This window comes from Rhinoderma darwinii, chromosome 2 (assembly GCF_050947455.1).
Source record: "Rhinoderma darwinii isolate aRhiDar2 chromosome 2, aRhiDar2.hap1, whole genome shotgun sequence".
NCBI classification, from domain to species: Eukaryota; Metazoa; Chordata; class Amphibia; order Anura; family Rhinodermatidae; genus Rhinoderma; species Rhinoderma darwinii.
In genome coordinates this window covers 190,435,114-190,461,244 of record NC_134688.1, presented here as the reverse complement: position 1 = coordinate 190,461,244, position 26,131 = coordinate 190,435,114, and the positions used below count along the sequence as shown (strand labels likewise).

The 26,131-nt window shown below is 44.2% G+C and overlaps 2 protein-coding genes across 5 annotated transcripts in view; one reads left to right on the top strand and one right to left on the bottom strand.

Moving 5' to 3' along the window:
- LOC142740909 (F-box only protein 36-like) overlaps positions 1-6,213 on the top strand; it is a 56,795-nt gene extending 50,582 nt beyond the window's left edge. The window contains exon 4 of the mRNA XM_075850333.1: positions 5,254-6,213. Within this exon, the coding sequence (XP_075706448.1) occupies positions 5,254-5,415 (162 nt within the window). The 3' untranslated portion in view covers positions 5,416-6,213. The remainder of the gene's footprint in view (positions 1-5,253) is intronic.
- A 13,412-nt stretch (positions 6,214-19,625) lies between these two features.
- Positions 19,626-26,131, bottom strand: part of UPF3A (UPF3A regulator of nonsense mediated mRNA decay) — a 48,825-nt gene continuing 42,319 nt past the window's right edge. For 3 of the 4 annotated variants that reach the window (XM_075852648.1, XM_075852646.1, XM_075852647.1), the window contains exon 10: positions 19,626-19,975. In XM_075852648.1, the coding sequence (XP_075708763.1) occupies positions 19,823-19,975 (153 nt within the window). In that variant the 3' untranslated portion in view covers positions 19,626-19,822. The remainder of the gene's footprint in view (positions 19,976-26,131) is intronic. The other variant, XM_075852649.1, reaches the window with a different exon arrangement.

Below are 26,131 nucleotides of genomic sequence, written 5' to 3'. Positions count from 1 at the left end.
GATTTTTCCTCCTTTATCCTTTGTGAAATTCAACATTTTAGTGGAAGAAATGTTGATATTCATTTTCACGGCCTAATTCTAATAAATCCTGCAAAAGACTTCTGGGGTCTAAATGCCCACAATACCCCTAGATAGATTCTTTAAGTGGTGTAATTTCCAAAATGGTGGTCACTTATGGGGGGTTTCCACTGTTTTGTCCTTTCAGGGGCTTTGCAAATGCAACACGGCACCCAAAAACCATTTCAGCTAAATTTGAGCTCCAAAAGCCAAATAGCGCTCCTTCCCTTCTAAGCCCTGCTGTGGGTCCAAACAGCAGTTTATTACCACATATGGCATATTTACGTGATCGGGAGAAATTGTTTTACAAATGTTGGGGTGCTTTTTCTCCTTTATTCCTTGTAAAAAGATTTTTACCTTTACAGAATAATTCCAATGAATTCAGCAAAACAACTGTGGGGTCAAAATGCTAACATTACCCCTAGAAAAATTCCTTGATGAGTGTAGTTTCCAAAATGGGGTCACTTTTGGTGGGTTTCCACTATTTTGTTCCCTCCAGTGCATTGCAAACGCGACACATCACTGAAAACTATTTCAGCAAAATCAGAAATCCAAAATCCAAATGGTGCTCCTTCCCTTCTGTGTCCTGCTGTGGGTCCAAACAGCAGTTTATTACCACATATGGGGTATTGCTATAATCATGAGAAATTGCTTTACATATGTTGGGGTGTTTTTTATCTTTTATTCCTTGAAAAAATTAAAAAATTCTACTTTTTTTCAGAAAAAAGTAGATTTTCATCTTCACATACTAATTCAAATAAATGTATCAAAAAAACTTTGGGTTCAAAATGCTTACTATACCCCTAGATAAATTTCCTGAGGGGTGTAGTTTACAAAATGGGGTCACTTTTGGGAGCCTTTATTGTTTTGGCCCCACAAGACCTCTTCAAACCTGACATGGTACCTAAAATATATTCTAAAAAAAAGGATGCCCCAAAATCCACTAGGTGCTCTTTTGCTTCTGAGGCCTGTATTTCAGTAAATTAGCGCACTAGGGTCACATGTGGGATATTTCTAAAAACTGTAGAATTTGGGCAATAAATATTCAGTTGCATTTCTCGGGTAAAACTTTCTGTGGTATAGAAAAAAATGTATTACAAATGAATTTTGGCAAAAAAAAATGAAATTTGTAAATTTCACCTCTACTTTGCTTTAATTCCTGTGAAACGCCTAAAGGGTTAAAACACTTTCTGAATGCTGTTTTGAATACTTCAAGGGATGCAGTATTCAAAATGGGGTGATATATGGGGACTTTCTAATATATAAGGCCATCAAAGCCACTTCAGAACAGAAATGGTCCTTGTAAAAATAGCCTTTTGAAACTTGAGTAATTGCTGCTAAAGTTCAAAGCCTTGTAACGTCCTAGAAAAATAAAAGGATGTTCAAAAAACTATGCAAACATAAAGTAGATATATGGGAAATGTAAACTAGTAACTATTTTGTGTGCTATTACTATCTGTTTTACAAGCAGATACATTTAAATTTAGAAAAATACTAATTTTTGCAAATTTTCTCCAAATCTTGGTGTTTTTTACAAATAAATATTGAATTTATCGACCAAATTTTTTCACTAACATAAAGTACAATGTGTCACGAGAAAGCAATCTCAGAATCACTTGGATAGGTAAAGCATTCCCAAGTTATTACCACATAAAGTGACACATGTCAGATTTGTAAAATCGTCATCGTCCTGAAGGCCAAAACAGGCTCAGTCCTGAAGGTGTTAGGGTATGTGCACACGATAACTGCAATTACGTCTGAAATTACGGAGCTGTTTTCAAGAGAAAACAGCTCCTGAATTTCTGATGTAATTGCATGTACTCTAGTTTTGCGGGGCATCTTTACGGACGTAATTTGGAGCTGTTCTTCATTGGAGTCAATGAAAAACGGCTCCAATTACGTCCCAAGAAGTGTCCTGCACTTCTTTTGACGAGGCTGTAATTTTACTCACCGTCTTTTGACAGTGACGCGTAAAATGACAGGTCGTCGGCAAAGTACATCATAAAGCCCATTGAAAGTAATGGGCAGATGTTTGCCAACGTATTGGAGCCTTTTTTTCAGCCGTAACTCAAGGCGTAAAACGCCTCCATTACGTCTGAAAATAGGTCGTGTGAACCCAGCCTTAAATCCAAGAATCTTTGTTTCAAAACAAGACTAAAGCTGCTATCTGAGCTAGAGCCTTTACTCGAAATGACGTTTTAGATACGTCCTTTAGTATTAAAGTTCCTGCATGCCAGAACGTATGAGATAGAAAGGGTTAAAAGGATTGTATGAGAATAGAAAAAATTACTTTTTTGTGCCCACAGAAACAGCACAATTCTTGTTTATGGGCTGTGTCTAGTATTGCAGCTCACGGGCTTTTTCTTCTAATTTCCTACAACCCTTTTAATCTTTCCGTGAAGGTAACAGATAAGTGTCCATACTTGTATGCCCTAGAGCAGGGGTCTCAAGCACGCGGCCCGCGGGCCGCATGCGGCCCCTGGGGCTGTCATCTGCGGCCCGCGGGACACAGAGCCGCTAGTATCGGCTCTGCTCCGAGACTCTGGAATTCCCTGACATCGCTGTCCACATATGAACAGCGATGTCTGGGGCTTCCCCAGAGCCAGAGTCCCGAGCAGAGCACTGGTGTCGGCTCTGCTCCGGGACTCTGTGGAATTCCCTGACATCGCTGCCAATATATGGACAGTGTGTCAGGGTCTTGCCCAGAGCGGAGCAGAGCGCTGGTGTCGGCTCTGCTCCTGGACTCTGTGGAATTCCCTGACATCGCTGTCCACATATGAACAGCGATGTCTGGGGCTTCCCCAGAGCCGGAGTCCCGGGCAGAGCGCTAGTACAGGCTCTGCTCCGGGACTCTGTGGAATTCCCTGACATCGCTGCCCATATGTGGACAGTGTGTCAGGGTCTTCCCCATAGCGGAGTCCCGGGCAGAGCGCTAGTATAGGCTCTGCTCCGGGACGCTGCAGAATTCCCTGACATCTGCCCATATATGGACAGTGTGTCAGGGTCTTCCCCGGAGCGGAGTCCAGGGCAGAGCGCTATTATCGGCTCTGCTCCGGGACTCTGGGGAAGCCTCTGACATCGCTGTCCATACATCGACAATGATGTCGGGGGCTTCCACAGAGCAGGAGTCCCAGTGATGTCAGGAGCACAGCTGGAGTCCCAGGAAGAGCCTACTAGCGCTCTGCCTGGGACTCCAGCTCTGGGCAAGCCCCGACATCACTGGGGCAGCCTCTACAGAGGGCACTGGGGCAGCCTCTACAGAGAGCACTGGGGCAGCCTCTACAGAGGGCACTGGGGCAGCCTCTACAGAGGGCACTGGGGCAGCCTCTACAGAGGGCACTTTGGCAGCCTCTACCGAGGGCACTTTGGCAGCCTCTACAGAGGGCACTTTGGCAGCCTCTACAGAGGGCACTGTGGCAGCCTCTACAGAGGGCACTGTGGCGGCCTCTACAGAGGGCACTGTGGCAGCCTCTACAGAGGGCACTGTGGCGTTATCTACAAGTGGGTGTGTGACAGTATCTGAAGAGGACACTGGCATTATCTAGGGGTGTGTTGCTTTATCTACAGAGGGCACTGTGGCCTTATCTACAGAGGGCACTGTGGCCTTATCTACAGAGGGCACTGTGGCCTTATCTACAGAGGGAACTGTGGCCTTATCTACAGAGGGCACTGTGGCCTTAATTACAGAGGGCACTGTGGCCTTATCTACAGAGGGCACTGTGGCCTTATCTACAGAGGGCACTGTGGCCTTATCTACAGAGGGCACTGTGGCCTTATCTACAGAGGGCACTGTGGCCTTATCTACAGAGGGCACTGTGGCCTTATCTACAGAGGGCACTGTGGCCTTATCTACAGAGGGCACTGTGGCCTTAGCTACAGAGGGCACTGTGGCCTTATCTACAGAGGGCACTGTGGCCTTATTTAGGGGTGTGTTGCATTATCCACAGAGGGTACTGCGGCAGCATCCACAGAGGGCACTGCGGCACTATCTAAAAAGGGGCTGCCCAATCTTGACATGTGTGCTAACTGAGCCGCCGGACTGCATTTGGCGACACTTAAACTGGAAAGCTGGGTTGTTGAAATAAGCACGTGGAGAAATATCTCAAATTTTAAACCTAGCGCTATTATTATAGTAATGTAGTATTATTATTCTAGTAATATAGTGTTATAGTAGTTCAAATAACTAATTGATTAACAATCATTTTGTATTGTATCAAATTTGAAAGTAATGCGGCCCGTCAACTTCCCACTTACCCGGTCGAGTTTGAGACCTCTGCCCTAGAGGAATGAATAAGGGAAAAGCATAGTAAAACATGCATATTATGAGGATATAGGCATACAATTTAATAAATATGAAAGATGAAATATGTAACCTTGTATACAACCTTTTTGCATCTCTGATACATTATGAACAAACATGTGGGCAGTACCAACATGTACTTAAAGGGGTTGTCTAGTTTAGAAAACCAATTTTTATTTACCCTGTTGAGGAATTCTGAGTTAATGGGACCCTTATCTCTTGGCCAGAGTGGAGAGCGGTTACAAGGAGCGTCTTTTAGGCCTCATACACATGGCTGTGCCCGTAATCACGGCCCGCGATTGCAGGCATGGCCGGCCGCCGACGGACGCATTTTCGGGTCGTGCTCCCATACAAAGTATGGAAGCACAGCCCGTAAAAAACGAAAAGTAGGACATGCCCCATAAATCCAGGCACGGTTCTACAGCACGGACACCCTTCCATAGCGATACGGAAAGGTGTCCACGGCCAATAGAATCGGGCTGGTCCGTAATTGTGGACCGTATTACGGAGATTTTTTACGGTCGTGTGCATGAGGCCTGACTGTAGAAATTCTCCTGTATTATAAAGACAAACCGTTGATTTGAATGGGCACTATCTAATGCCTAATTTCCCATGTAGTGCCGCTGCAGGGAAATTGAGCACTTACTGCCAGGTTTCCATTATAGCTGTTCACTTTGTGATCAACTTATTGTCAAAGGTCCCTTCTAATAAGTAGGGATCGTCCAAAGCGAACAACGTCTATAAACAAGTACCTAGGACAACACAGTTTTATGATTGGACATGACTTTAAACATTGACTAATGTAATATAGGTGATAAAAACACTGATTTTAAAACATTATGTAATGTATATTTTACTGGCAAATTTTTCTATAGAGTATTGCCTATTTTTTACAGCTGTGCAGCAGTGAGGAATTTTGGGAAAAAATGAAACCAAAATCAGAAATAAGCATTCGTGCTATTAACAGAAGTAGTTCTGTTTCTATGAAGACAAGGAAGCTCAGTCAGAAGGCGGAAGGTCCAGTGTGGATGCGAAGAAGAAGAAGCACATTATTTTAGTAAAATGCTTAGTCATAAAAAGCAAGGCATGACAGTATTGACTGGAGTTTACCTATTCTTTGCAATGGGCACTAATACATGTGTGCACTTGATATATTCTGTACAACTCGAGCTGCCTCTTGACATTTCTCACATGAAAGCATTCAATAATTCCTACTCCAGCTATCCCCTTTGTATTATTTATTATTCCTACTTTTATACCCATGAATATCATTGGCTTTTTATTAGGCAAATCTAAAATGTAATGTTTTGTTATATATCTTCCTGCTAATTATCATATTTACAATCATATAAATACCTAATGCTTGCATTGGATATTCCTGTATCAATGAGTAGGACTGAATGTACAACAGTCCATTCACAGCATTCAAAGTACTATATAGAGAAAATTATATTAATGCAGATCTGTCAATAGCAGCTTGTTGGCTGTTTCCATGAATCAAAAAAGGAAATGTTTCTATAGCGCACATAGTAAAACCAAATTGAACTTCATGTAAAACCGCAAAAAGGATTAGGAAAATATATTAAAAAGATGTGAAATTTACTGAATATAGATATAAATAATAATGATAATTGCCCTCCTAAAATGTATCTTGTCCTTTCCCCCCCCCCCTTTTTTTTCCTTCTTTCAATACTCTGTTGATTGTTGAGTTTTGTGGTCTTTTTTTTTTTTATTTGTTTTTAAAATGAAACAATGTTTATATTGTAATACTTACATGACCTGTCAAAAATTTGCTTTGGTCAGAGGGTGAGCCCTCATACCAATATTGTGCTCTATTTGTTATCTCCTTGACGTACAGACGTTCAATAAAAATATTTAAAATAAAATATTATTAAAATAAAAATTAATTTTACCCTTTGTCCTTTTGATTCTGTGTCCTTCTAGATCGACCCTGGACTGCAGGTAAACTGCATAATGACTTCATTGACCTGTACCCTAGATTTAATAATTTATTATTCATTTCCACTCCAAGGTCTCTTATTCTAGTTTAAATGCAATCATTCAAAGAATTTTCTGATAACTCTGATTGCAAGCATTTAACCCCTCAGATACCGTGGTCAGCTGTGACCACCGGCATCTGAGGTTTTTTTTAAATTTCATTTTTGCTTTCAGGCCGGTCACCAGTTCCTGTGTGGCGAGATCGTGGGAGCCGGCGTGTTCCTTTGGCAGCCGGGAGTCTTCTTCCAGGCCTGATATAGGAAGATTGATATTGAGACCTGCCTGTGGCAGGTCTCAATACCAATGCACTGATTTTGCCATAGACTGAAATACTGTAAAATGGCAGTGTATGGCATAAGCGATCTAATGATAGCAAGTTCAAGCCCCCTAGATGGGCTAAAAAAAAGTAATAAATTTAAGAAAAGTTTTTAAAATTATAAAAAAAATATAAAAATTCAAATCATCCCCTTCTCCTAGACCACATACAAAAATAAACATAAACACATTAGGTATCCCCGCGTCCAAAAATGTCAGAACTATAATTTTTTTTATCCAATACGGTGAACACCACAGCAGAAAAAAAGATCAAAATGGGCGAATCACAGTTTTTTTGCCACTTCAACCTCCCAAAATTTTTTTATAAAATGTGTTTAAAATGGCAGACATTCCCCAAAATTGTATCAATAAAAAAAGTAGTATTTCCCCGTACAAAAAGACGCCTTACACAGTTCTATAAACAGAAACATCAAAAAGTTACGGGGGTCACAATATGGCGAAACAAAATTTTTTTGCAAACTTTTACATTTTTATTAAAGGTACTAAAACATGAAAAAAAAACTATATAAATTTGTTATCACTGTGATCGTACTGACCCGCAGAATAAAGGTTACGTGCCATTTTCACCGCACAGTAAACACCAGAAAACAAAACCCATATAAAAATGTCGGAACTGCTTTTTTTTACCAATTCCACCCCATCCCACATAATATTAAATAGTGCCATTAGAAAGTACAATTTGTCCTGTAAAAATTAAGTCCTCATATGGCTGTGTCCACAATTTTTTTTAAAAGTTATGACTTTTTGAACGCGGGAAGGAAAAAACAATAGAGAGGCATGTAAGCAGCTGTAAATAGAGGCAATGTCTGATAGGAGAGAGGAATTATGGGAACTGTAGTCCTTTACATAGTAATGCCAACCACAGAAAGCTCTCAGAGCATCAAAACAGCAGTATTGCACAGAGCTGGGCAAGATAATGAAAATAAAAAATAACCACTTCTGAGCTATGGTGGCATCATCTGGTGACCATTCAGGCACATACAGGTAATTTTCTGTATTTTTCATAAATTTGGATAACCCCTTTAATTACAAAACCTGGCAAGTAAGTGTTAGTGATGTTAAAGCACCTGTATGAATCTTCTATTGGTAGGTAAAATGTCATCCTCTTATATAACAACCTGATAAAAAGATTAAATTCAATTCTCTTTGAGACAATTATTTTCAACTCTGCTTTCCAAATCCCGAAAGTCACATCATTCAATAAGCACAGTCTACAAAATACAGAAAGTGCCACTGCCAGCTCCCATACTAGTCCTGACTATAAGGTGAAAATTCACAACTTCTCTGGGTGTCCTGTATGGACTAGAGCTGCTGGCCTAGATTAGCTCTGAAATATAAGGACCGAGGCTGTATTAGATCTAGTTACAGGAAAACAATCATGTAAAAAAGTAAGTATAGAGTCTCTTATGACCCTGTGGGCTTTATGGCTAAACACTTTTCTACGTAAGCCTGCGTTGAAAGGTTTTTTTCAGTTTGACTTTGTACTTCAAAAATTTCAATTGTACCTCCAATGGTGCTGACAGCCACGTCGCACGGCAGAAGTTTAAAACTGAGGTCAGGATAGCAGGATGTCCGGTTGCTAGGCAGCAAAATGAAGTCAGAAGTCTCTCCTTCAAAGCTCCTTTACAGGAAAGGCTTCTCGTGTCCGACAGTTTTTAAAACATAGAGAGAAGAAATACGACTGAACAGAACTTATTTTTCAAACTTAAAGGGTTTTTCTCATAATGATTATTTAAAACCTATCCACATGAAAAATGATAAATGTCTGAATGGTGAGGGTACAACCACTGGGACCCCACCGATCCCGAAAACAGGGGTCCTGGAAAGCTTTTTGTCCGGCAGCCCCATAGAAATTGAATGGAGCGGAGGACGAGTATACGTAAACCCACTCCATTCACATAGGGCACCCCTGTTCTCAGGATCGTTGGGGGTCCCAGAGGTCGAACCCTCACCAATGACACATTTATCACCTATCCTCAGGGCCAGTTTTATATTTTTTTCTTTATCAAAGTTCAGGGCCAGTTTTAGACAAAGTGTGGCCCTGGGCTAGGTTAAAAGTGTGGCCCCAAATGCTGAATTAGGGCCTGTTCACATCTGCGTCGGGGTTCTATTGATGGCTTCTGTCAGACCTTTCCGTCAGGGGAACCCATAAACGCAAACCAAACGGAAACAATAGCTTCCGTTTGCATTACCATTGTGCAAATGGTTTCTGTTTGTCTCTATTCCATAAGGTTTCCTTTTTTGCGGAAACAAAAGCGCAGTCGACTGCGCTATTGATTCCGTCCAAAAAACAGAAACATTATGGAGCAAAGACAAAAACGGAAACAATTTGCAACGGAAATAATACCATTGAAATCAATGGTAATGCAAACGGAAGCTATGATTTCCGTTGTTGCGTTCATGGGTTCCCCTAACGGGAAGTCTGACAGAAGCCATCGATAGAACCCCGACGCAGATGTGAACACCAGGGGTGTAACTAGGAAAGATTGGGGCCAGTGGCGTAACTACCGCTATAGCAGCCGTAGCGGCTGCTACGGGGCCCGCGGCATGAGGGGGCCCGTGTCGCCCGCCGGCACGGGCACCCACCATGGCCGGAGGCTCCGCTAGCAGCCACTATGGCTGCTACAGCGGGACGCCACTGAACACTACGGCAGAGCAGGGAGGTATCTCCCCGCTCTGCCATTAAACAAAAGACATGTATCCCCTATCCACAGGATAGGGGATACATGTGTCATCGCTGGCAGCGATAGGGAGAACGGGGGACTGAAAGTCCCCTGAATTTCTCCATCACAAACCTCGGACTTCCGGGGTCTGTGTCGGCAACTCCGTAGAAATTAATGGAGCGCCGGTCACGCTTGTGCGCATGCGTGACCAGCGCTCTTTTCATTTTTATTGAGCTGCCGAAACAGACGCCGGAAGTGAGAGGTTAGTCATGGAGAACTTCAGGGGACTTTCAGTCCCCCGTTCTCCCTATCGCTGCCAGCGATCACACATGTATCCCCTATCCTGTGGATAGGGGATACATGTCTACTCACACTGTAGGTCACATTTTTTTGGGGGGTTGGGGACGCTGTATGGCGTTCCCTACAGGGGGGGGCTATATAGCGTTCCCTACAGGGGGGGCTGTATGGCGTTCCCTACAGGGGGGGCTGTATAACGTTCCCTACAGGGGGCGCTGTATGGCGTTCCCTACAGGGGGGGCTGTATGGCGTTCCCTACAGGGGGGGGCTGTATGGCGTTCCCTACAGACCCCCCTGTAGGGAACGCCATACAGACCCCCTGTAGATAACACCATACAGACCCCGTGTAGATAACGCCATACAGACCCCCTGTAGATAACGCCATACAGTCCCCCCTGTAGATAGCGCCATACAGCCCCCACTGTAGATAACGCCATACAGCCCCCTCTGTAGATAGCGCCATACAGCCCCCTCTGTAGATGGCGCCATACAGCCCCCCCTGTAGAGAACGCGATACAGCCCCCTGTAGATAGCGCCATACAGCCCCCTCTGTAGATAACGCCATAAAGCCCCCTTTGTAGATATCTACAGAGGGGGCTGTATGGCGTTATCTACAGGGGGGACTGTATGGCGCCATCTACAGAGGGGGCTGTAAGGTGTTTTCTACAGGGGGGCTGTAAAAAAGGGACTATCTACAAGGGGGGGTTGTGTGACACCCAGGGGAGGGGGGGCCCCAGTCAAAAGTTTGCTATGGGGCCCAGTGTTTCCTAGTTACGCCCCTGATTGGGGCCCAAAGCAAAACTTTTGACTGGGCCTCCCCCCTTGTGCCACACGCAGCCCCCCTTATAGATAGTGCCCCCTATAGATACTGCCCCATTTTTTCCTACCCTCCTCCGTTATTTAGATATGGGTGCCGTTATATTTGGCGCCCGATATTTGAATAACCCCCTGAACTGTCGATGGGGCGTGTAATTGGCAAGGGGGTATGTAACATCGCTGCGACACTCAGCTACAGACAGTGCCACAGCAAGAGCTGGAGAGAGGAGTGCGCACGCACTCACGCTTTTATTCTTCATCTCTTGGCAGACAAGGAAAAGACTGTGTGATCTCTCGCGAGAGTTCACACAGTCTTGTCTGCCGAAGCTGAAGAGTGAGTGAGACTGTGCATGCGCACCGTTCCGAACTGCGCGTGCACGCGCACACGCTCTTCTGTCTCCAGCTCTTGCTGTGACACGGTCCGTAGCTGAGTGGACATTGTCACAGCGATGTTACATGCCCCCTAGCCAATTACACTCCCCAGTAACAGTTCAGGGGGTTATTTAAATATCGGGCGCCAAATATAACGGCACCGATATCTAAATAACGGAGGAGGGTAGGAAAAATATGTAAAGTGCCCCAGGGTTTGTACAGCCCTGCCGATTACATGCTGCACTCAGCTGCCCATGTATGGGCAGGTGAAAGGTACTCTTTAAATAATACCACTATACCAGATGAAATATTACTCCTATACTGTTACTGAATAATACCTCCACACCATAACCACATAATGACTGACTAATACCCCCATAGTGTTACTGAATAATACTGCCACACCATAACCACATAGTAACTGAATAATACCACCATACTGTTACTGAATAAAAACCACTATACAAAGACCAATATTACCACCAAATAGTGACCATATAATGGTAGATGCCAGTTATAAACAGGAGCTCTGCAGACGATATAACTGATAACAGCACATTTATATCTAGTGACTTACAGGTGATGTTTTCTCTGATTAGAGTTGTTCAATTTCCCTCTTTTTCTCCATCCGGCCCAGACCACTGTGATGACTTATTCCAGCCACGACTCGTCTCTGCAGAATTTGACACGCAAACATGTTGGTTTCTTGCTTTTCAATAACCCACCACACCTATATCCCATCCTCCATAAACAAACTCGTATTCCGCAGTGCCCCAGATGGTAATAATGATCCCTCAGTGTTCGACACAATAAAAGTGCCCCTCAGTAACCCCCCCTTTATGCTACCACAATAATAATGCCCCCTTTGTGACCCCTGTAGATAGCACCACACACAGCCCCCCTGTAGGCAGCGCTTCCCTCCTTATATAAAGTGCCACACAACTCCCCTTGGAAGATAGTGCCAAACAGCCTCTTAGAAGATAGTGCCACAGTGCTCCCCTCTCTTCTATAAAGTGCCACACAGCCCCCTTGTATATAGTGCCACACAGCCCCCTTGTATATAGTGCCACACAGCCCCCTCCCTTGTATATAGTACCAAACAGAACCCCCCATTTGTATATAGTGCCACACAGCACCACCTTGTATATAGTGCCATGCCCCCTTCCTTGTATATAGTGATAGGCAGCAATCCCCCCCTGTATATTACCACACAGCCCCCTCCCTTGTATATAGTGCCACACAAAACCCCCCTTTGTATATAATGCCACAAAGCCCCCCTTGTATATAGTGCCACACCCCTTGTATATAGTGCCACACAGCCCTTCTCCCTTGTGTATATATTGCCACACAGCCCCCCTTGTATATAGTGCCACACAGCCCCCCCTTGTATATAGTGGCACAAAGTACCCCCTCCCTTGTATATTGTGCTACACAATTCCCCCATGCATTGCCACACAGCACCCCCTCCCTTATATATAGTGCTACACAGCCCCCCCCTTGCATATAGTGCTACACATCCCCCTCCCTTGTATATAGTGCTACAAACCCCTTTCCCTTTTATATAGTGCTACACATACCCCACTCCCTTGTACAGTTAGGTCCAGAATTATTTGGACAGTGACATAAGTTGTAGCATTTTAGCTGTTTACCGAAACATTTTGAATATACAGTTATATAATCAATATGAGCTTAAAGTGCAGACTCTCTGTAATTTTGGGGGTAGGGAAACAGACAAGTGAGCCCTAATCTACCCGCCACTCAGTCCCTGCCTACTTGCAACGACCCGCCCTAGGCGACGGGGTACAACTGGGCGACGGTCCCTACGCTCAATAAGTGCACAACAGACAGACAGACAAGGGTACACAGAAGCAAGGGAAAAGGGGCAGTTGCCCACGGCAACACCGTGTGCAACAAGAGTGGTGAACGAGCCAAGTCAAACCAGGAGTGTACGAGGTACCAAACGCAGAGCAGGAGAGTAGTGAACAAGCCGAGTCAAACCAGGAGTGTACGAGGTACCAAACGCAGAGCAGGAGAGTAGTCAGTAAGCCAGGGTCAATATGAAGCAAGGTCAAATAGTTCAAGAAGCTGCAGCAGGGCCAGGAAACCAAACGAGAAGAATCACAAGCAAGGAGGAACAGGAAAGGCAGGTATAAATAGACAGAGGGCGGGAGCTAGCTCCGTCTGGCCAGGCTGTGATAGGCTCTCCCACTCCTAAGCCTGCCATCCTGAGTGGTGGAAGATGGAGTCAGTCTCACAGACATAGAAGCAGGTGCAGGCTGATTACCTATGGGTGTTGACACAGAAGCTGTGCCTGGCAGATCCTTTACACTCTCAGCTTTAATTTGAGGGTATTCACATCCTAATATGAGGAAGGGTTTAGGAATTACAGCTCTTTAATATGTAGCTGCCTCTTTTTCAAGGGACCAAAGGTAATTGGACAATTATCTCAAAAGCTATTTAATAGGCCCGCATGGGCTATTCCCTCGTTAATCCAGCATCAATTAAGCAGGTAAAAGGTCTGGAGTTGATTTCAGGCATTTGCATTTGGAAGCTGTTGCTGTGAACCCACAAAATGAGGTCAAAGGAGCTCTCAATGCAAGTGAAACAGACCATCGTTAGGCTTAAAAAAATGAAGAAATCCATCAGAGAGATAGCACAAATGTTATGAGTGGCCAAATCAACAGTTTGGTACATTCTTGAAAAAAAAGCGCACTGGTGATCTCGTGAACTCCAAAAGGCCTGGACGTCCACGGAAGACAACAGTGGTGGATGATCGCAGAATGCATTCCAATAGCAACCCAGGAGTTTTTTAAGGCAAAGAAGTGGAATATTCTGCAATGGCCAAGTCAATCACCAGATCTCAACCCGATCGAGCATGCATTTCACTTGCTTAAGATAGAACTTAAGGTAGAAAGACCCACAAACAAGCAACAACCGAAGACAGCTGCAGTAGAGGCCTGGCAAAGCATCACAAAGGAGGAAACCCAGCGTTTGGTGATGTCCATGGGTTCCAGACTTCAGGCAGTCATTGCCTGCAAAGGATTCTCCACAAAGTATTACATTTTTTTTTTCATTTATGGTACTGTTAATAAATAATTCTGGACCTAACTGTATATAGTGCTACACAGCGTCGCCCCCCTTGTACATAGTGCTACACAGCCCCCCCCCCATTGTATATAGTGCTACACAGCATCCCCCCTTGTATATAGTGCTACACAGCGCCCCCCATTGTATATAGTGCTATACAGCGCCCCCCTTGTATATAGAGCTACACAGCCCCCCTTGTATAAAGTGCAACACCCCCCTGTATATTGTGCTACACAGCGTCCCGCCCTTGTATATAGTGCTACACAACCCTCCTTGTGTATCGATCTACACAGCGCCCCCCCTTGTATATAGACAGCGTCCCCCCTTGTATAGTGCTACACAGCATCCACCCCTTGTATATAGTGCTACACAGCATCCCCCCTTGTATATAGTGCTATACAGTGCTCCCCCCTTGTATATAGTGCTACACAGCCTCCCTTTTGTATATAGTGCTACCCAGCATCCCCCCTTGTATAAAGTGCTACACAATGTCCCCCCTTGTATATATTGCTACAGCGTCCCCGTCCTTGTATATAGTGCTACGCAGAATAGTCCCCCCCTTGTATATAGTAGTAGAAGAAAGCACTGCAGCACTCAGTATTCCAAAAAATAGAAAATTTATTCACCAAGCATAAAACTGCAACGTTTCAACCCCAATAGGGTCTTTATCAAGGTGAAATGTTGCAGTTTTATGCTTGGTGAATACATTTTCTATTTTTTGGAATACTGAGTGCTGCAGTCCTTTCTTCTACTACTCTGCACAAGTTGTCCTGTTGGACCTGGGACAGTTTTACTGCTTGCACCGTCCCTACTTGGGATTTCTACCTTGATCCCCTCTGGAGGAACTCTGTTGGTTGTGCTGCTGATTTGTTGTTTACCCTTGTATATAGTGCTACACAGCGCCCCCTTTGTATATAGTGCTACACAGCGTCCCACCCCTTGTATATAGTGCTACACAGCGTCTCCCTTGTATATAGTGTTACACAGCGCTCTCCCCCTTGTATATAGTGACACAGTGTCCCCTTGTATATAGTGCTACACAGCGTCCTTCTATATAGTGCTACACAGCGCCCCCCTTGTATATAGTGCTACACAGCGTCCCCGCTTTGTATATAGTGCTACACAGCATCGTCATCATCTTGTATATAGTGCTACAATGCGTGCCCCCCTTGTAAATAGTGCTACACAGTGCCCCCCCTTGTATATAGTGCTACATAGCGTCACCCCCCTTGTATATAGTGCTACACAGCATCCCCACTTGTATATAGTGCTACACAGCCCCCTTGTATATATTTCTACACAGCGCCCCCCCTTGTATATAGACAGCGTCCCCCTTGTATATAGTGCTACACAGCATCCGCCCCTTGTATAGAGTGCTACAGTGCTCCCCCCTTGTATATAGTGCTACACAGCCTCCCTCTTGTATATAGTGCTACACAGCATCCCCCCTTGTATAAAGTGCTACACAATGTCCCCCCTGGTATATAGTGCTACAGCGCCCCCCCCCCACCTTGTATATAGTGCTAAACAGCGTTGTCCCCCCTTGTATATAGTGCTACACAGCGCCCCCTTTGTATATAGTACTACACAGCGTCCCACCCCTTGTATATAGTGCTACACAGCATCCCCCCTTGTATATAGTGCTAGTGTCCCCCCTTGTATATAGTACTACACAGCCCCCCTTGTATATAGTTCTATACAGCGTCCCCCCCTTGAATACAGTGCTACACAGCATCCCCCCTTGTATATAGTGCTACACGGTGCTCCCCTCTTGTATATAGTGCTACAACGTCCCCCCTCCTTGTATATAGTGCTACACAGCGTCGTCGTCCCTTGTATAGTGCAACACAGCGTCCCCCTTGTATATAGTGATACACAGCGTCCCCCTTGTATATAGTGCTACACAGCGCCCCCTTGAATACAGTGCTACACAGCATCCACCCCTTGTATAGAGTGCTACACAGCATCCCCCCTTGTATATAGTGCTACACGGTGCTCCCCTCTTGTATATAGTGCTACAACGTCCCCCCTCCTTGTATATAGTGCTACACAGCGTCGTCGTCCCTTGTATAGTGCAACACAGCGTCCCCCTTGTATATAGTGATACACAGCGTCCCCCTTGTATATAGTGCTACACAGCGCCCCCTTGTATATAGTGCTACACAGCGTCCCCGCTTTGTACATAGTGCTACACAGCATAGTCGTCGTCTTGTATATAGTGCTACACTGCGTGCCCTCCTTGTATATAGTGCTACACAGTGCCCCCCCTTGTATATAGTGCTACACAGCATCCCCACTTGCATATAGTGCTACACAGCCCCCCTTGTATATAGTTCTACACAGCGCTCCCTTGTATATAGACAGCGTCCCCCTTGTATATAGTGCTACACAGCATCCACCCCTTGTATAGAGTGCTACACAAAATTTCCCCTTGTATATAGTGCTACACAGTGCTCCCCCTTGTATATAGTGCTACACAGCCTCCCTCTTGTATATAGTGCTACACAGCATCCCCCTTGTATATAGTGCTACACAGCGTCGTCGTCCCTTGTATATAGTGCTACACAGCACCCCCCCTTGTATATAGTGCTACACAGCGTTCCCCTCATGTATTTCGTGCCACACAGCGTCCCCCCTTGTATATAGTGCTACACAGCGCTCCCCTTGTATATAGTGCTACACAGCATCCCCCCCTTGTATATAGTGCTACACAGCGTCCCCTCCCTTGTATAGTCCTACACAGCGTCCCCCCTTGTATATAGTGCTACACAGCGTCCCCTCCCTTGTATATAGTCCTACACAGCGTTCCCCCCTTGTATATAGTGCTACACAGCATCCCCCCTTGTATATAATGCTACACAGCGCCCCCCTTTGTATATAGTGCTACACAGCGTACCCCCTTTGTATATACTGCTACACAGCGGCGGCGTTCTTGTATATAGTGCTACACAGCATGCCCCCTTGTATATAGTGCTACATAGCGCCCTTCCTTGTATAGTGCTACACAGCGTTCCCCCCCATGTATTTCGTGCCACACAGCGTCCCCCCTTGTATATAGTGCTACACAGCGCTCCCCTTGTATATAGTGCTACACAGCGTCCCCCCCCTTGTATATAGTGCTACACAGCGTTCCCTCCCTTGTATATAGTCCTACACAGCGCCCCCCTTGTATATAGTGCTACACAGAATCCCACTTGTATATACACCGTGTTCCAAATTATTATGCACATTGGATTTAAGTGTCATAAACATTTAATTATTAGTTTTTCAATTAAACTCATGGATGGTATTTTGTGTCTTAGGGCTCTTTGGATCATTGTAATCAATCTCAGACACCTGTGATAATTAGTTTGCCAGGTGTGCCCAATCAAAGGAAAACTACTTAAGAAGGACGTTCCACATTATTAAGCAGGCCACAGGTTTCAAGCAATATGGGAAAGAAAAAGGATCTCTCTGCTGCCGAAAAGGGTGAAATAGTGCAATACCTTGGACAAGGTATGAAAACATTGGATATTTCAAGAAAACGTAAGCGTGATCATCGTACTGTGAAAAGATTTGTGGCTGATTCAGAGCACAGACGGGTTCGTTCAGATAAAGGCATAATGAGGAAGGTTTCTGCCAGACAAATTAATAGGATTAGGAGAGCAGCTGCTAAAATGCCATTGCAAAGCAGCAAACAGGTATTTGAAGCTGCTGGTGCCTCTGTAGTCCCGCAAACCTCAAGGTGTAGGATCCTCCAGAGGTTTGCAAGTGTTCATAAAGCTATTATTCGGCCACCCCTAAACAATGCTCACAAGCAGAAACGGTTGCAGTGGGCTCAGAAATACATGAAGACTCATTTCCAAACCGTGTTGTTTACTGATGAGTGCCGTGCAACCCTGGATGGTAAAGATGGATGGAGTAGTGGATGGTTGGTGAATGGCCACCATGTCCCAACAAGGCTGCAACGTCAGCAAGGAGGTGGCGGAGTCATGTTTTGGGCTGGAATCATGGGAAGAGAGCTGGTAGGCCCCTTTAGGGTCTCTGACGGTGTGAAAATGACCTCTGCAAAGTACGTAGAGTTTATGACTGACCACTTTCTTCCGTGGTACAAAAAGAAGAACCGTGCTTTCCGTAGCAAAATTATCTTTATGCATGACAATGCACCATCTCATGCTGCAAAGAATACCTCTGTGCAATTGGCTGCTATGGGCATAAAAGGAGAGAAACTCATGGTGTGGCCCCCATGTTCCCCTGACCTCAACCCTATTGAGAACCTTTGGAGCATCCTCAAGCAAAATATCTATGAGGGTGGGAGGCAGTTCACATCAAAACAGAAGCTCTGGGAGGTTATTCTGACATCCTGCAAAGATATTCAAGCAGAAACTGTCCAAATACTCACAAATTCAATGGATGCAAGAATTGTGAAGGTGATATCAAAGAAGGAGTCCTATGTTAACATGTAACTTGGCCTGTTAAGTTTTTTTTTATTGAAAGAGCTCTTGATTTCTGTAAATATGACCTCCTGATGCTGCAAATTCAACAAATTACCATTTTAGTTCTCTTTACAACCTTTAAAATGTTTTGATCTCTGTTGTGCATAATAATTTGAAACAGTGCATTTTGAGTTTTTTACTTCTAAAAAAAAATCTGTTATCATTAGATTTGTTCAATAAAATTTGCATTATACTCCAACGGTTGATGGCTTGAAGATTATACTGTCATTTGCATCGACTATTTAGGAAAATCAGCGAAAAATAACATTTGCATAATAATTTGGAATACGGTGTAGTGCTACACAACATCCCCCCTTGTATAAAGTGCTACACAGCGCTCTCCCCCTTGTATATAGTGCTACAGTGTCCCCCCTTGTATATTGTGCTACACAGCCAACCCCGCCCCCCCATGTATTGCCAGACAGCCACCAAAAAAAATTATACTTACCTTGCCCCGTTACCGCGACGGATGGAGCGCTGCACATCCTCTGAGCGGGAGGCATGCGCAGACTAGCATGATGCAGCGACATCATCACGCCAGGAGTTTTCCCAGCGCCTTATAGGCTGCAAGCCTAACGTGGGATGCAATTTAGAGTTTCTTTTGATTTTTCTACATACAACATTATAGAGCATTTACTCTTACAGAAACAAGTGATTGCTAGCGACAGCCACATTCAGTTGTATCTGCGTCCTCAGGACGCAGATACAATTGAATACTATAGGCTGCAGGCCTAACGTGCCCTGCAGCCTATAGTATTCAATTGTATCTGCGTCCTGAGGACGGAGATACAACTGAATGTGGCTGTCGCTAGCAATCACTTGTTTCTGTAAGAGTAAATGCTCTATAATGTTGTATGTAGAAAAATCAAAAGAAATTCTAAATTGTATTTTACTGCATTTTGCAGAATGTTAATTTTCATACCTTACAGTTGTAAGAGATTATGTCTACACAGACCATTCACAACTCAATAGTACAGTATGACTGTTATTTACTTGCATACAAAAAAGAAGGGAAATGCTGCAAGTATCACTAACCTCACTAAAAGTGAACTGTTAAAAACATTGATAGAACTTTATGAAACTGCATGTGCTATTTCTGCATTCTGTTTGATCAGACTAAAATCCGTACTAGCATTTCACTTTACATAAGAATAAATATAAAGATTGGTCATAGTTACTAATAATGTTTTCTCTCCCTGAAACATACATCAGGAACTCAGTAAATGGGCTGTGGTACAATTTATTAGGAGCTCTTTGGCACACAATGGGATAGTAGAAAGTATGCAACATTTTTTTTTACTTCCATTTCCAGGGGAAGAATGAGGCAGGCAACATGTGGTTTGGCTTCAGCTTCTTTTGTCCATTGTCAAAAGTGGAGTCCGAGCACTTGCATAATAAATTTTCCTTCCAGGACCTGTGATTTATCCAATATCTTCACTCTTCTCTGAGCTTTTATCAGATATGTTGTCTGCATCATTCTTCATGTAGGATGGTTCCTCCACATATTTACTTGTAAATCCTGTAGTTATGCGACTGCGAGCTCCTGGCTGGTACAACTGCATGGCCGGGCGATCCTGTTAAAGGTAAGCCACAACAACTGTTTAGAGAGTTATTATGATACAGTTCTTGGTCATTTCTGAAACATTACTTTGTCAAAATCAAAACTAGTTTTTATTGCGTAATTACCATCGCTTATATTAAATGCCAAAAGCCACTGCTAAAGTAAAGCTCCACCTTTGAACAACTCTAGCTATGATATTAGGAGACAGTGTTTCCCTGCCAAAGGAAGACTGACCTGGCTGCTACTCCAAAAAGTTTGCCCATATCATCTCTTCTCCTTCTTGAAACATATAAAAATATGCCAAAAATGGCCTACAGTCCTTAATAATGCTCTCTTTTAATAACTTGTGTCCAGCAATGTCCAGTAACGGATCCTCATATGTCCATTATGGGCAGCTACCCCGGGCCCAAGGCTCCCGGGGGACATGTGGCTGCCCAAAGACCACATCACATGTGGTCACATTTTTGTCACGAATCGCGGCAAACACCACGACATAACTGAAAGCACCTGGACTCGATTGTACCTGCGTTCAAAGGACCGGATACAAATGACATCGCTGGCAAGGGAACCATCGGTTCCCTTCCAAGCCGTTCGGCCTTATTTTGTGATGTTATTTTGTGATGACGTCATCACGCTGCTTGTGTCGCTCCGCTGGATGCAGTCTAGTCAGAAGAGACCAGGCCTGCATCGTCGGAGAAGAGGACGACGACAGGTAAGCTTGGCACTAACTACAGGGGGGTGGCGCATTCTACAGGGGGCTGTGTGTGCTGTATCTACAGGGGGCTGTGTGGCGCTTTCTACAGGGGGCTGTGTGGCACTATCTACAGGGGGGCTGTTTGGCGCTATCTACAAAGGGGATGGTGTTATCTACAGGGGGGTGGCGCTATCTAAAGGGGAGTCTGGGTGGTACTATGTACAGGGGACTGTGTAGCACTATTTACAGGGGGGCAGTATCGCACTATCTCCAGGGGGGCTGTGTGGCATTATCTACATGGGGGGCTGTTTGGCGCTATCTACAGGGGGGGCTGTGTGTGTGATACTATCTACAGAGGGGGTGTGGGGCACTATCTACAGGGGGGGGTGTGTGATGCTCTCTACAGGCGAGTGTGTGTGATGCTATCTACAGGGCTGTGTGTGGCGCTATTTACATGGGGCATTGTGTATGTGGTGCTTTACTTTACAGCGTTTAGCACAATTATATTCAGGGACGCAGTGTTGGTTCTATTATATTTAGGGGCGTAGTTTGGTACTATTTTATTCAGGAGCACAGTGTATGGTTGTTATTATTATATTTAGGGGAACAGTGTGTGGCACCATGATAAATTTATCTTCATTTATAAGTGTGGAAATTTCGGATAAGTGAGGAGCCAAAGACATCAGAGTGCCAAATTCTGCAGAAATGGGTCATGACCGGGAGAACTCGTCATGAGGTCTGGACCGGATGGAGAGCGAAAACTACTAGAATCTGAGAAGATGTCACCTGTGAGTCATTGGATTTATAGAGAATCTGTCACCTCTCCTGACATGTTTATTATAGGAAATCCTTGTATTTCACAAAACATCTTTGTGCAGTCCAGGACTGATAGACAAATAGGTGTTACCATTCCCCTTGTCAGGAGGATGTGTTCCTGCACAGTGTGATACTGTCAGCGATGGTTGGAGTCTGTCAGTATGTAGGGACACAGCCCTTTGACAAGGGGAATCGTAACACCTATTTGTTAATGCTTGCACAAAAAGGTAGTGTTAACAATAGTTACAGCTTTGCAGGGCGGCGGTGGAGAAGCGGGGCCCAAGTTTAGATAACAGCCCAGGGCCTATGATCTACTTAATCCGCCATTGGCAATGTCTGATGGATCATATGTGTCAATAGCACTAGCTAAAAGAAAAGACAAAATGTTGGAGAATACTAGAAACTATACTTAGAAGTTTTAAGCTCCTGAGTAGATTTATCATTTGTATGCAAGTAAAACTTGAATTTGTTTGAACATCTGAATACAATTAAAATGTAAACACCAACCAAAAATTGCACACTTCAAATCTAGATATAATGTTCAGAACCTGCAGATAATTTACTTTGCTTATCTTCTACTGACATTAAAATATATCATGTGTTATATGCTATGCTGGCTGACACCTTGAGTTTGTCAACACTTCGCTGACAGACACACCTCCAACAGTTCATCTCTGAAACGGAAAGCAATGGTCAGACAAGCCTGTTGCGCTCTGCTCTGGTTAACCCCTTCCTGACATTTGACGTACATGTACGTCATGGAAAGCATTGACATCCCGCAAAATGCCGTACATGTACGTCAAACGTTTGGCACCGGCTCAGAAGCTGAGTCGGTGCCATCATCGTCGGATCTCAGCTGTATCTTACAGCTGACATCCGACTGTAACGGCGGGGACCGAAATTATCTTCGATCCCCGCCATTAACCCCTTAAGTGCAGCGCTCAAACGCGATCGCTGCACTTAAGGTGTTTGCAGCTCATCGGAGCCCCAGCAATGAAATTGCCGGGGTTCCGGTGGCTGCAATGGCAACCGGAGGCCTAATACTGGCCTCCCGGTCTGCCTAGCACCGAAGCCGGTCAAGATCCGCCCGGCGGCGGAGCCTGATCGGCTTCCGTAGCTGCCGGCAAGATGGCGCCGGGTCAAGAGCTGATCCGGCGTCATCAGCGGTGGAGGTCAGCTGTACTGTACAGCTGACATCCACCTGTAACGGCAGGAACCGGAGCTAGCTCCGATCCCTGCCATTAACCCCTTCGATGCAGCAATCGAAAGCGATTGCTGCATCGTAGCGGTTACTAGCAGATCGCCAGCCCTGACAGGCAATCGGGACTGGCGACTGCTGTTATGGCAACAGGAGACACAATGGTCTCCTGCTCTGCCATTACGGAAGCCGATTTAGGCCCCGCCGGGAGGCGAAGCCTAAACGGCTTGCTGTCAGTGAATGACTGACAGATCTAATACATTGCACTACATAGGTAGTGCAATGTATTAGAAAAAAAAAAATCTGACCGTTGGACCTTCAAGTCCCCTAGTGGGACTTGAGAAAAAGTGTAAAAAAAAGTATAAAAAAGTGTAAAAAAAAGTGCAAAAAATAAAAGTTTGAAAACAATAAAAGTTTCAAGTAATCAAATAAAACACAATCCCCCTTTTACTCTTATCAAGTCCTTTATTATTGAAAAATAATAATAAACCATATGTATTTGGTATCGCCACGACCGTAACGACCGGAGGTATCAAAATATTATATTATTTATTGCACGCGGTGAACAGCGTAAAAAAAAAATGTAAAAAACGTTACCAGAGTTTCTGTTTTTTGGTCACTTTGTCCTACAAATATTACAATAAAAAGTGATCAAAAAGTCGCACGTATCCAAAAATGGTACCTATAAAAACTATAGCTCGTCCCACAAAAAACAAGCCCTCATACACCTCCGTCGACAAAAAAATTAAAAAGTTATGGTTCTCACAACTTGGCGACAGAAAAAATACATTCTTTTTACAAAAGTAATTTTATTGTGCAAAAAGTTGTAAAACATAAAAAAGTGCTATAAATTAGGTATCGCCGGAATCGTACTGACCCGCAGAATAACGTGAACATGTAATTTATAATGCGTGGTGAACGCTGTATAAAAAAACCAAAAAAAGCTGTGCCAGAATTGCGTTTTTTTGTTTACCTGGCATCCCAAAAAATAGGATAAAAGGTGATCAAAAACTCGCATGTACCCCAAAATGGTACCAATAATAACTACAGCTCGTCCCGCAACAAACCAGCCCTCATACGGCTACGTCTATGAAAAATAAAATTAGTTATGGCTCCAATAAGTCAGGAAATAAAAAAATATGCAGTTGTGCCCGAGGGGAACATTTCTTCAGTTTCAAGAGGCGATTTATCAAGGACCTAAAATTAGGGAACCAGGAAGGGGAGGGCCCAAACATATCCGCTGGAAGCGACGGTGCCCGTATTATAGCAGGATAATACTTTCCCAGCAAAATTCCCCAAACTACAAAGGCGCGGAGTGTGGATCAAAAGGGGGATAAGAAATGACACCATTTATCAGTGCGACACCAGCCTGTGCAGAAAGGATTGCTTCACAGCGTAACACACATCTATGGATTCTTTTTATTTTTTTATACCACCTGACTATGCCCCTTATATACTCCGCCCCGCTTACATGTACCCCCACATTATAAAACACTCAAACAAATTTAGTACCAATCAAAATCCGCTCTCCAAAAGCCAAATGGTGCTCCCTCGGCTCTGAACCCTGCAGCGTCCCCAAACAGCAGTTTCCTTCAACATATATGGCATCGTCATACCCGGGAGAACCCTTTTAACAATTTTTGGGGTGTGTGTCTCCAGCGTCATAAGCTGGGCATGACATATTTGCCACTGAATGGCATATCTAGGGAAAAATATAAATTTTTAATTTGCACCATCCACAGCGCATTCATTTATGGAAAAGACCTGTGGGTTGAAAATGCTCACTACACCCCTTAATAAATGCCTTGAGGGGTGCAGTTCCATAGTGGGGGTCACTTATCAGGGGTTTCTTTTTATTATTTCACATCTGAGCGTCTGCAGTTGTGAACCAATACTTTGTAAATCGCCAAATTAGGCCTCCACTCCGCATGGTACACTTCACTTCTGAGCCCTGTCATATGTCCAGACAAAAGATTAGTGCCCCATGTAGGGTGTTTCTAAAACCGGGAAACACCGCATAATAATTAGAGGGCTGTCTTGTTATGGTGGCACAAGCCGGGCACCACATATTGGCATATCTATGGAAAAAAATCCAATTTTCACTCTGCAACATTGAGCGCACACTAATTTCTACAAAACACCTGCAGGGTTAAAATGCTTACTACACCCCTTGGTAAATGCATTGAGGGGTGTAGTTTCCAAAATGGGGTCACTTCTGGGGGGTTTCCACTGTTTTGGGCCCACAGGTGCCCAGAAACCAATCCAGCAACATCTGCACTCCAAATGGCGGTCCTTCCCATCTGAGCCCTGTGGTTTGCCCAAACAGCAGTTTATGACCACATATGGGGTATTGCCGTACTCGGGAGAAATAGCTTTACAAATGTTGGGTTCTTTTTTTCCTTTATTTGTTGAGAAAATGAAAAAATTTGCGCTAAAGCTACGTCTTATTGAAGAAAAAGGACTGTTTTTATTTTCACTGCCTAATTCTAATAAATTCTATGAAACATCTGTGGGATCAAAATGCTCACTACACCCCTAGATGCATTCCTCAAGAGGTGTAGTTTCCTAAATGGAGTCCCTTTTTGGGCGTTTTCATTGTTTTGTCCCCTCAGGGGCTTTGCAAATGTGACCTGGCCTCCGCAAATCATTCCTGCTAAATGTGATCTCAAATAGCCAAATAGTGCTCTTTCCCTTCTAAGCCCTGCCGTGTGTCTAAACAGCCGTTTGTTACCACATGTGGGGTATTGTTTTACTCGGGAGAAATTGCTTTACAAATTTTGTGGTGCTTTTTCTCCTTCAGTCCTTCTGGAAATGAGAAAAAATTAGCTAAACCTACATTTTCTTTGAAAAAAGGTAGATTATTATTTTCAGGGCCTACTTCCAATAATTTCTGCAAAAAAACTGTGGTGTCAAATCGCTCACTATACCCCTAGATAATTTCCTCAATGGGTGTAGTTTCCAAAATGGGGTCACTTGTGGGGGGTTTCCACTGTTTTATCCCCTCAGGGGCTTTGTAAATGTGACATGGCCTCCGAAAACCATTCCTGCTAAATGTGAACTCCAAAAGCCAAATAGCGCTCTTTCCCTTCTCAGCCTTGCCGTGTGTCCAAACAGCCGTTTATTACCACATGTGGGGTATTGTTTTACTCGGGAGAAATTTCTTTACAAATTTTATGGTGCTTTTTCTCCTTTAGTCCTTGTGGAAATGAAAAAAAATTAGCTAAACCTACATTTTATTTGAAAAAATGTAGATTTTCATTTTCACAGCCTACTTGCAAAGATTTCTGCAAAAAACCTGTGGGGTCAAAATGCTCACTATACCCCTAGATAATTTCCTCAAGGGGTATAGTTTCCAAAATGGGGTCACTTGTTTGGGGTTTGCACTGTTTTGTCACCTCAGGGGCTTTGTAAATGTGACATGGCCTCCGCAAACCATTCCTGCTAAATGTGAACTCCAAAAG